The following is a 12,518-nucleotide window of genomic DNA, read 5'->3' as shown; positions in this document are numbered from 1 at the left end:
AAGCACAACTGACTCAGTATTTGTGATATAAAACACGACTAACACACCTTGGAAATGTCTCCACAGCGAGACCTAAAGACAAGTGAAGGACAGACATGTTCTACTAATAACTGTGCGCAGCGTCAAACCCTCCACGCCCCGGAACCGGAACAAGCGAGTACATGTTCCCAAACTGTGAGTCACAGACCGACAGCTTCCACACAGCTGCCTCTCGGACACAGCGCCCTCTGCCGGTGGGCGGGGCGATCTGCTCCATGTGGTTCTCCATGAAAACAAAGAAGCAGCGGTGAGTTCCACAGGTAACTACAACCACAACTAACCACAGGTGACCAGAAACTCAACTAACCACAACCCCTGACCCGGGTTAAACTCGGTGGACCCGGGTCAGACTCTGTGGTTCGGGTCATGTTTGAGTTTCAGTCTCCTCAACATGGCGGCCTGCTCTGAACACTACATCCCCCATGAGGCTCAGCGGCTGTTGTTTGTCAGAGGCCGGAAGTGTAAATAGAGAACAAACCACGTCACGTCAGTTAATTAGTTGAGTTAATGACGTCACATATAAACTCAGAGACATTTTTAAAGCGCTGGATGTTTTTATTCAGTTTTACATTCGACTCAACGTCAGCAGAGCACGTGACAGAATGGAAGCTCTTTGATTGTAGGTGAAATGCACCTTGGGAATTGTAGTTGAACTCCTGATTCGAGAGTTCTTCACATTTGTTCCTCTTGAAGAAGCTCAAACGTTTTTCACCAACTTTAATCTCACAAAGTTTATATTCGATTCATCATGATTGACAGTATGAGTCTGTAATTTCTTTAAAATAAAATAAAAACCATCATAATAAAATATTATTCACCTCGAACTTAAAGATGAGAAACGTATAAAACCTCCACACCCCCTCAACAGCTTCTCTTTAGAGAGGAACCATAATAAGTGAAGACAAATTTAACATGAACATTAGAAACAGAATATTGTGAAAATGTATATTTGATTTAAACCATTATTACCAGTTACCATTTGTGTAAAATCAGAGCTTTTCAACAGACATGGAGGAAACTGATGATTCTTTTTAAATGATAAACATTTTATGTCAGTTTAAGACTGGGTGAAAACAACCAATTTGGCTTCATTTACAGGTAATGTCCCTGACCAGTAGGGGGTGCTGCAGGCCCCTCCCCTCCGTCGGTGTTTTCTTCCAGCTGTTGCAGTTTTGTTTTAATCTGTAAAAATCTGGACAAAGTATTTTTATAATCAAGTGACAGCGACTGGATCTGATCTAACATTGCAGGAGCTTGTAGTTTTTCATTGAAGGCCCACAGCTCCAGAATGTTAATCTCCAGTCTGATGAACTTTAAGGCCTCAGCTCCGGCGGATGTTCTCCGCAGATCTCCACATGCACTCTTCACATCTTCCAGTTCACTGTTCACTGAAAAGACCATCGTCCTGAACTCTTCTATTAATCTGCTCACTTTCCCTACACTTTCTTCTTCTACTATTTTCTGCTTTACAATGAAAAAAAGAACAAAGAGAACTGGAAACATTAATATAATTAAACTATGACCTCTAGTGAACAGAGCAGTGAGTAAAGCTAATAGAGCTGCTGCTCCTGAACCAGCTCCTCCTGCAAATAAAATCAGCATCAGTAGTTTCACTTCTTCATGAACCTTCTGAAGCTCGTCCACAATCTGTCTCATCCTGGGCTCATAGCTGTCGTGCACCTCGATGAATGAAGCTGCAGAGTGAGCAGCATTTCTCCGGCTACCTTCCATGTTTCCAACGCTCGCCTTGTTCAGGAAGTTCCTCCAGACGGAGAGAAGCTGATGAGCAGGTTTCCTGATCAGGGAGAGAAAGAGTTCAGTGATCTGCTCTCTATCTGATTCATGACTATTAACTTTGACGACTCCGTGTTAACCCCCCCTCAGGCTGCTAGGAACCTGGGTGTGACACTCGACAGCCAACTCTCCCTCACTGCCAACATTACTGTAACAACACGTTCCTGTAGATTCATGCTGTACAACATCAGGAGAACACGCCCCCTTCTCACTCAGAAGGCAGTGCAGGTTCTGGTCCAGGCCCTGGTCATCTCACGCCTAGACTATTGTAACTCCCTCCTGGCAGGTCTACCTGCTGCTGCCATCCGACCTCTGCAGCTCATTCAGAATGCAGCAGCTCCACTGGTCTTTAACCTAAATTCACTCACACTACTCCGCTCCCCTGCTCCCTTCACTGGTTACCAGTAGCTGCCCGCATCCGTTTCAAAACATTAGTACTTGCGTACCGTGCTGCGAACGGATCGGGTCCAGTCTACATCCAGGACACGGTCAAACGTTACACCCCAGCCCGTTCACTCCGCTCTGCTTCGGCCAATCGGCTTGTTGCTCCCTCACTGTGAGCTAAACACTCAACAACATCACGACTGTTTCCTGTCCTGGCTCCGAGACGGTGGAACGAGCTCCCCAATGACATCAGGACAGAAGAAAGTCTACACATCTTCCGCCGCAAACTAAAAACACACCTCTTCCGACTATACCTTGAATAACATTTTCAAACTAACAATTTAGTAGCACTTAAATGGCACTTACTTATAGCACTTTGTAGTTTTGCTTTTTTTGAAGAAATTGTATTGCTCAATTCTTGTTGTTCTGGGTTTGTACCCTCATGGTTGAATGCACTTATTGTGAGTCGCTTTGGATAAGGGTTAGGGTTAGGGCTAACCCTAACCCTCTCCCCTCTACTCTTCTCCCTCTACACCAACAACTGCATCTCCAGCCACCCCTCTGTCAAACTCCTGAAGTTTGCAGACGACACAACCCTAATTGGATTAATCTCCAATGGGGACGAGGCCGCCTACAGAGAGGAAGTTGACAGCCTGGCTTCCTGGTGCAGCCAGAACTTCCTGGAGCTGAACGCTTCGAAAACTGTAGAGATGATAGCAGACTTCAGGAGGAGCCCAGCCCAAACCGCCCCCCTCACCATGTGCGACTCCCCAGTTAAAACAGTGGAGTCTTTCAGATTCCTGGGGACTATAATTGCACAGGACCTGAGGTGGGCGGAGAACATCACCTCCACCATTAAGAAGGCCCAGCAGAGGATGTTCTTCCTGCGGCAACTGAAGAAATTCAACATGCCGCAGAAAGTGATGGTCGAGTTCTACACGGCCATCATTGAGTCCATCCTCACCTCATCAATTACCGTCTGGTTCGCTGCCTCCACTGCCAAGGACAAGGGCAGACTGCTGCGGATCATTCGGTCAGCTGAGAAGGTCATCGGCTGCGACCTGCCGGCTCTCCTACACCTGTTCCACTCCAGGACCAGTAAGAGAGCAGGCAAGATCATTGCTGATCCTTCCCATCCCGGTCACCACCTCTTTCAGAGACTCCCATCCGGAAAAAGGTTCTGGGCCATCAAGACCAAAACCTCGCGCCACCTGAACAGTTTTTTCCCCATGGCAGTGGGGCTCACAAACAAGCCCCCTGCACCACACTGACTCTGCCCCCCCCCCCCCCCCCCCCCCGCACATAATTTATAACTTATATATTATTAGCACTATCCCGGCACCAATCATTGCACCTTAGCACCGCACGTGCCCATAACATAACTTATTGTTCTTTCTGTATATATTGTTGTTTTTATGTCCAAATGCACCAACCACACCAAGGCATTTTCCTGTATGTGTAAATATACTTGGGAATAAAAAGAATTCTGATTCTGATTCTGATAAAAGCGTCAGCTAAATGAAATGTAATGCAATTTAATGAACTGATGGGGTCTGACCTACCTGAGCAGGTGCAGCAGGTGAAGGTGGAGCAGGTGGAGCAGAACTGAGCTCAGTGTCCAGCTCAGTCTGATCAGAACAGGATCCTCAAACTGTCACGTCCACTTTCCTTTCTCACACATCAGAGACTGAACTGAAACCCTTTGGTCTGTGTGTGTGGGAGGGAGAGACACACCTAGTTTCAAGGTGCCATTATGTTCTCAGTGTTTACACACTCACATCCTGGAAATAAAAAACAAGTACTCATAACGTAAATCATTTTTAAGGTGAAGATAGTTTAAGGTTAAGGTTTAGGTTAGTAATAACTATGGTTAAGATTCCAGGAAATCAATGTAAGTATAAATGTAATGTTCTCTGAAGTCTTTACGTGTTCATACTTCATCATGAGACCAGTGTTTGTGATGAGCTTTATTAGCAGAGTGAGCCACACACCATCGTCACTACTGTACATCACATATCCCCACAATCACAAATCAAAAGAGCCGAGATCACGACGACAATAAATATTAGATCATCAGAAAGGTCATCAGCAGAATGAGCAGAGTGAAGAGACAGGAAGTGGACGAGCTGCACGAATCACACCATAAATACAAAGTCACATTCTCCTCTATATCCTTAATTATTAACCCATATAATACAAAAACATATCATACATATGTACAGACGAGTGTCACTGAGAAGACATGAGGAGAAGCCGGTGTGAAGGTGAACACAGTCACTGGACTCTTCATCAGCACCGGAGCTAAATGCTAACAATATCTACACCTGGGCCCATTTGAGCCGATTTACTACAAATTCATATTTTCATAAAAATCATGAACTATATTAGTGTTATTTAAACTAGTTTTCATGTATTGTTGTTGCACTTGTACATTTTTAAGGTTTTAATTTAAATATATTACTTCTAATGTGCAATTACTCTTTTTGGCCACTTGGAGGCCGCAGAACCGTCTGTGAACTCAATACATGAATTCACCAAATCTTCTAAAGTTTTGGATTCATCACGACTCTTGAGAATTCGTAAATGAACATTAAGACAACGAAATAATACACGATCAGGAAATAACTATTTAAATAAGTTTAAAGGATGTCTCTTGTCTGTTTGTGCCTTGAGAACTGACACGGAACCACTTCTTTAAACCACATCAGCGGACTTTGTCCACTTGGGGGCAGCAGAACAAGCTGTAAACACGTCATCTATCAGATTATCAGGTTGATGTGGGTCACGTAACACAGTCAAACAGACAGAATAAAAAATGGTCCCGTTAACAGACCTGTTGTCTAAGTGAGGAGTTCCTCAGGGCTCCATTCTTGAGCCTCTATACTTTTTATAAAGTCGCTCTAAGGTCACTTTTTTTCCACGTATTTTTTGAAGCTGTGTATTTACACCTGAACTAAAACTGTTGACATGTAAATGAATCATCTCAATTTAAAATTTACTTTAAATATATAACTCATTTTCGGAGCTTTTTAATCCTTCAACACGAAAAAGAGAAAGTCGCATTATTACACGTGCACGGTGTTTATCATGTGTTTACCGAGTGTGTCAGTGACTGGATCACCTGCTCATCACTGTTTCTCACAGTAAATACACAACATGAACATTTAGGTCAAAAATAAAGCATAAATAAAATGTGTTGCGTTGCAGGTCCTTCATTAACCCTCAGTAAAGTGATGTGTCGGACATGCAGCTGCTGCAGATTCATTTTCATGCTCAGACGATTACAGAGCGACTCCTGCGTCAGCACATGCAGCTCAGACAAACAGTGCAGGTAATTCAGCAGGAGGATTGAGATGAGGATCCGGCAGCGAGGATTTATTAACATTCACATTCCTTCAGAAGAGTCGTCATCGACCTGCGGCGGAGCCGGACATGAAAACTGGTGCAAAGTGAAGTGTTCAGGTGACGGAGCTTCAGGGACACGTGACCTTTTTAGTTGCCGTGCATGCTGGGAGACGAGGACGTGGAGGAGGTGTGGTACATTCACTTCCTGCAGGTGGACGTGGAGACAGCGACGTTGATGTTCACGTCTTCACATTTCTCCTCCCCGTTAGACGTCGTCAAATATCCGGCTGCGGGACGACGACATGGACAGATACCGTCCTCCTGCGTGTCTGATAAAACACAAAGTGTGAACACGACTGAACCAAGTCTCGACCCAACATGACGTCACCCACTGGTTTTTCAGCTGCTGTTCTGAAGCCTCCAGTTTGACATGTTGTCCATCTTGGTTATTTTGAAACCAGAAGTAACCATATTTGGAGGAGATTGGGGGTGGAGCCTGAGAGCCACCTGCACCCATTGGAGGTACTAGTTGTCAATCAAACTGTGGTATCCACCCCCCAAAACATACAGCGCTTTATGGTCTGTTTGACTCTAAATGATCATGATTCACTAAATAAGAAGACTTGAAACTAGAGATTGAGACATAACCCTTGTCGTAAAATAATCAATATCTATGCAAAAATGTTCACGTTATGCGACGTGTGTCATAGCACTGCTTCAGAAAAGAACAAAATGTCAGCACAGCTCGAGTCACGGCAAGTGAAAACAAAGTGTGGTGATGTGCAGCTCTGTCGTCCCCCATGTCCTCTGACAGGACACAGTCTCATATATAACTAATAACATAGATAACTTTATCAAACACACAGCGGAGGACGATTACCTTCCAGACTCGGCGTCCAGAGGGTCGTCTGTCAGAGTCTCAGCGCTGAAGTCTAAAGGTTCGGCGTCCTGCAGCAGCTCGATGTGGTCTCGCTCGGCTCGACTCCCAGAGCGAGAGTATTTAGCCTCTGTTCAACAAACAACAGTCATTGTGGTCAACACTCGAGTGAACAGCTGAGCGACGACTGATCATGTGTCTGCTGTCATGTGACTCACGTCTGTTGCTGCTGGAGTTCACAGTGTCGGAGTAACTGGTCTCCTTCATCTCATGGCTGCTCCGGTTCCTCGCAGCCACGTCCTCCCTCGGGTTTCCGTAACGCTCCTTCCACTCCTGCAGTGCACAGCACAGACACATGGTGGCAGTATAACAGTGAGTCTCTCAGAGCTGTTATGAAGTTTTAGTTGCAGTTTTTCTGAATTCACAAAACACTAAACTCCATTCTCCAAACTAAACTCTCTACTGGTAGTTTGTGTTTGAAGAAGAAACAAAGACTCACTCTGCGTCTGTTCTCTCCATCTTCAACCCTCTGCCGCTTCCTTTTCTCTGTGAAGAGACACAGACAGTTGTCGACCACGTGTTACTCTGCAGGAGCCTGTTGCTGTGGCTGTTATCAATGTGCTCACCTCGTCGGATCAGCTCCTTCCCCTCATCGATGAGGTCAGAGGTCATTTCACTGTCGCCCAGAAACTGCTGGAAGCCCAGAAGATTCAGACAGCGAGTTCCCAAACTGAGGAAAGAGTTGGTTCCAGATGTTCAGAGTTCTGCTCGTTGAAGATGAACATATTCAAACTTTGATCAAACATTTCAGATATTTAACTGAGCTGAAACTCACCTGAAGTAAGTTGCGATGCAGAGGATGACGATCAACATGGGGTAGTAGATATAGAAGCCGTTAGCGATAAAGGAGAGAACACGCATTGATCCCATGATCTGAAAAACAAGTCAGACAGGAACATGTTTAACTCCAGAGAAAGAAAACATGAATCCAGACCACAGTGTAAAACGATATGATCTGTTCATTCATCTTCACGTTCTGATTCATTTGTTCCCATAGAGCTCAGAATGCTGGTGTATATATAGTATTGTTCTGTGGCCACTGGGGGGGGGGGGCTCTGTACTGTGCAGCTGTGTGCTGGTGATTTACTGAGGTGTAGGCTGTCTGCTCCTTCTTCTGGTGGGAGATGGCAGAGTCCATGTGGATTAAACCCAGGAAGTTGAGACACAGTGGAGGAGTTAGACGACAGAACAACCTGCAGGTCAAAGTTCAGAAGAAAACGTGACCGCCTGCACACGTCTATGACGTTCCTGGTCGTGGCAGATTGTTGCACTGTGATTGGCTGCTGATACTTACATGCCACTGAACTGGAGGCTGTAAGCGTCCGTCTGGTGATGGGAGGCCAGGTAGTAGTAGTTAAAGACCCGGATGCGGAACACGGTGGAGTAGACGCAGGTGCACAGGAAGAAGATGGTGATGAAGCACGCCATCTGGTGGACAGAGGGGATAATACATACATGTGGCTGTCAGTCGATTTACTTCTGACTGAATTATTTACTCACTTCTTTATTTTTTATTCATTATTATATTGATGGATCAACATCTTTTATTTTGCTGTTACTTCCTGTGAGTGACTTATGGTTAAATGAACCTGTCTCTGAAATGACTCTGGGTTATAAATAAAGTTGAGGTTTCGAGCAGAACATGGTCGTGACCTTTCTTTTGACAGTTCAGAGACGAGAGGATGTGGTGTCGGCAGCGTGGACGGTGTGGACGCTCTCACCTCAATGTACAGGTAGTTGTAGTCTCGCTCGGCCAGCTGGATGAACACAGCAAACAGAGAGAGGACGGGCCGCGTGCTGAAGAAGGTGCATTCTGACCAGACAACGGCCACGCTGAACAGAGTCAGCATCACGGACAGCAGCCGATAGAACCAACACTTCAGGAGACACTCCCAGTACCACTCTGTACACACACACACACACACACACACACACACACACACACACACACACACACACACACACACACACACACACACACACACACACACACACACACACACACACACACACACACACACACACACACACACAGCGGTCAGGGACACACGTGACCACATATCAGCTGATGACCTCTGACCTCTACAGCCCTGTGCTCGGACCCACCTGCAGTCGGGGTGTAGACGTATCTGTTGAACCAGCTGACGGGTCCCGACGACGGGAAGCTGTGGACGAACTGGTGACTGGAGCTGGTCTCATTCTTGGCCACGTCCTCCAGGTGGATGGCCTGCTGCAGGAGGATCTGCCACTGAACACGAGTCCTGTTGTGTCTCTGCACCGCATAGATCACCTACACACACACACAGACACACACACAAACCCACACGCAGTTCAACATCAGCAGAATCATGTGACCTCGGTCTGTGAAATCCAGTGTAGAAATGTTTTCAGTCTGAAAACCTGTTGTACAGAATAAACAAAGAGAAACACGTGGAGATGTTCATTTCATTGATCACATAGTATTTGAACGAGCCGTTGAAACGGGACATCAGAGTCACGCAGCCGTGACGCAATCGTCTGAAGGAGGCGGAGCCTGAAGTTAGACAGTGGGCGTCCAATGGCATGAGGCATCAGCGTCTCACCTGTTTATGAAGCTTCACCAGACTCCTCTCACTGGGATACGTGTTCTGTTTGTCATCAAAGTCCTCGTAGTCGTCCATGTTCCGGCCCATCTTCTCCTGGTAATCAACGGGACACTGAGGGGGCGGAGTCAGATCGGTCAGCTGATCAGTGTGATCAGGAACAATGACTGACAGGTGAGAGTCTGTGTCGTACCTTTCTCAGAATGGTGTCGATGAACTTCCTCAGTGGATGATTGTATTTGATGGACTCGCTGACTTTTCTCACTTCCTGCAGCAGAAGACGTGTCACATTAGAACAATGACGTAACGTGAAGTTAACGCTACACTCGTCTCCAGCCCGCTCACCTCCATGACGTCCTCCAGGTTCTCCTCTGCATCCGCCTTCTCCGTCATCAGTTTGGACGCCTTGAAGTACGTCTTGATGAGCAGGTGTCCGTGTCGCGAGGCGTTCCAGTACGAGCGAGGGATTTCCACCAGGCCGTATCCGAGCAGCAGAACGAGCAGGAACAGACCCCAGGTGTTGGCTGCAGTGATCCCGATGGTCTGGAGCTCGTACCTGAAGAACCACACAGAACCGCATAGAACCAGAACGAAAAGAACCACATAGAACCACACAGAACCAAAAAGAACCACACAGTATCAGATAAAACCACAGGTTACCTGTAAAACCAGAGTGCACTCACCAGGACAGATGCCAGTTAGGATGAACCGCCACGTAGATGAGCAGAGAACCAAAGATCAGCAGGTACGTTCCGTAATAAATGGCGTTTTCTATCAGAGCCGTTTTAATTTTCCCAGTGATGGAGAAACCTCCTGAGCGAGCGTATGACTGCATGAAGGGGAGCAGCAGCCTGAGAGCACAGAGTCCAACCATCAGTTCTACACATTCTACACACGTCCTTCATCACAGTCACAGACTGATACTGACCAGGTGAGACACTGAGACGTCCAGTACACAACTCTCCAGAACACGGGCATGATGCCGTCGGGGATGTAGCTCCACGGTTTGTAGCACGACTTTGGTGAACTGCAGTATAAGAGGGGAGAAGAAGAACAAGCTGGTTTGTTTTTTATTTATTAATTTATGTGTTGTTTGTCTGTTTGTTTGTTTGTTTGTTTGTTTGTTGGCAGGATGAGAATTTTTTTTTGTGAATTTCTTTAACTGTCGTGATCCAATCACATGACTGGTTCAAGACGTCAGAATAAAAACACAAACAAGTGGAGCTGTTTTCAACTTCAGTCCATTGAACATTGAATCTGTGAGTGAGAGAGAGACACTGACCTCTTAGTGGGAGCGACAGAGGAGTTAGTTGTTGTGTGATTGGACGATGGAGGATTGACAGTGGGAACCGTCGCGTGCTCCTCGTGGTCGATCTTACACTGCTTATAGATGGTCTATAAAGAGAGAACGCACACACACAGTCAGTCAAGGCCTCCGTAGATTCAGACGAGTGTTTTCTCTGGTGGTTACTGACCGTGCTGACGTCCAGAGGTAAGATGAAGACGATGAGGAAACACAGGTACCAGGCGAGCAGTGTGCCGAACAGCACCATGCGCTGCTGCTTCCTGAAGTCTCCATATCGATGCAGCAGGAACAGCGCCAGGAAAAACACCACCACGATCTCGATGCCCAGAGCGGCCCCGCTCATGGCGCCGTGCTCGTCTCAGCAGCCCGACAAAAACCTGCGGAAGGAGAGAGGAGACGTTCAGAACGCTGTCATTTCATGTTTTGGATTTACTGTGTGAAAATGTGATGATTCCTCCTGTGCAGAGCAACACGCGTGTGATGCAGGAGAAGAAACATTCAGTTAAAGTGACGCAGCAGCTGTTGATCACCTCAATGTTTCCTGAGCTGCAGGGACCATCCTCCAAATGAACACTAGGTGTCCCTGTTGTCTGTTTTATGTTACAGCTGATGAATCTTAGTTATTCTTTTAGTTGAATTCTCATGAATAAATAACTTGTTTTTTATGAGCTTCCCCCCCGTCTACCTCCCTTCTGGTCCGACTGACAACAGGAACACAAAGAGTTTATAGACGATAGATTCACCTGATCTGTGAAATCTGCTGAAGAGAAAGTTTCATCTCTGCCTGAATGATTCCACTGTAAACTTTCCTTTGGCAAAAGTACAAACATGACACAACACCATAAAAAAAACATACATTACATTTCATTGAGCCGACGCTTTTATCCAAAGTGACTCACAATAAGAGCATCAACCACGAGGGAACAAACCAGAGCAACAAGAATCAACTCAGTACAATTTGCTTCAAAAAACCCAAACTACAAAGTGCTACAAGTACCGTAAACATTTTTTAAAATATTTATATGGTTTATTATATATGATATATATATTAAACCAGTGCAACACAAAAAAGTGCAATGGACAGTTAGCAGCATGTTGTGTTGCTGCAGTGTCCAGACAGTTTCTAGAGTTGCTGTTTCTCGTGTGAAGAAGCAGCAGGAGATTGTCCGGAGCAGCTGACTCAGACTTTCACGTCGTCAGATACAGAACCTGCAGAACCTGCAGAACCTGCAGAACATTTGAGGAACGTGTCCGGTTCCTGTCTGAAACCAGCTCCTTCTTGTCTACTTCCTGTCACACCTTCACTCATCCTCTCAACGACTGACCTCACACACGACAACACGTTAAACTCATCTAATAATATTAATAACAATATATTAAACAGGAAACCGTGAACACACGAGTTTAGTGTCTGATCGGCTCCAGAAGCAGAAGTGATTATTTTTTACTGTTCTCGTTTCTCTAACCTCCTGATCTCTGTTGTCGTGTCAGTTGTGTGTTCACTGGTTGTGTGTTCACTGGTTGTGTGTTCACTGGTTGTGTGTTGCTCTTCTCTCTCTTCGTGCTGGTTCTGTCTTGATTATCAGTATTTTCTATGTGACACGTTCCTCTTGTTATTGTTTGGGTTTGTCCTCCTGAGTGTCTGCCGCTGATCGTCAGCCTGCGAGCTGACACCGACACAGGCACAGACATGTTGTCCTGATGAACACAGACACAGAGTGAGTCCGAGCGGTCACAGCATGTGTGCAGATGTTTCACAGGATGTGTGCAGATGTTTCCCAGCTGGCTGTTGGCCGGTCAGACACTGACACTGACAGCTAGCTGGTGTTAGCTACCCGGGCTAACACGGTGTCGTTGTGTTCTCACCGTGTTGAATGAGTCAGCGGAGGTTCCACCAGAGGAACCAGGGAACCAGGGAACCAGGGAACCAGAGGAACCAGGGAACCGGCTCAGGATTCTCTGCGGACCGTGGTGAGCCTCTGTCCGGCCCTGTTCTCCATCAAACCCGGGTCAATCCTCCGAGTCTCCGCTGTTAGCTGTTAGCTGTTAGCAGAGCAGCTCCACTCACATCCGGAGGAGCGGACGATGACGTCACTGACGGGCATGGGCTCAGCGCGTGCGCGGCAGCTCT

The 12,518-nt window shown here is 46.3% G+C and overlaps 1 protein-coding gene across 1 annotated transcript; it reads right to left on the bottom strand.

Annotated features, from left to right (window-relative positions):
* Positions 1 to 4,169: 4,169 nt before the first annotated feature.
* lmbrd2b (LMBR1 domain containing 2b) lies at positions 4,170 to 12,498 on the bottom strand. Its single transcript, XM_034601534.1, has 18 exons — positions 12,254 to 12,498; positions 10,557 to 10,764; positions 10,364 to 10,476; positions 10,010 to 10,108; positions 9,765 to 9,932; positions 9,427 to 9,637; positions 9,275 to 9,349; positions 9,082 to 9,195; positions 8,606 to 8,789; positions 8,221 to 8,402; positions 7,794 to 7,927; positions 7,587 to 7,692; positions 7,275 to 7,372; positions 7,066 to 7,169; positions 6,939 to 6,985; positions 6,658 to 6,772; positions 6,443 to 6,569; positions 4,170 to 5,891 (listed from the first exon to the last, which is right to left on the bottom strand). The coding sequence occupies exons 2-18, from the start codon at positions 10,728 to 10,730 to the stop codon at positions 5,828 to 5,830; spliced, it is 2,115 nt and encodes a 704-aa protein (XP_034457425.1). The 5' UTR covers positions 10,731 to 10,764; positions 12,254 to 12,498; the 3' UTR covers positions 4,170 to 5,827.
* Positions 12,499 to 12,518: the final 20 nt, after the last annotated feature.

The sequence above is a fragment of the Hippoglossus hippoglossus genome, chromosome 12 (genome assembly GCF_009819705.1).
Source record: "Hippoglossus hippoglossus isolate fHipHip1 chromosome 12, fHipHip1.pri, whole genome shotgun sequence".
NCBI lineage: Eukaryota > Metazoa > Chordata > Actinopteri > Pleuronectiformes > Pleuronectidae > Hippoglossus > Hippoglossus hippoglossus.
Note: the sequence above shows the minus strand (reverse complement) of the source record. Positions and strands in the feature narration are given on the sequence as shown.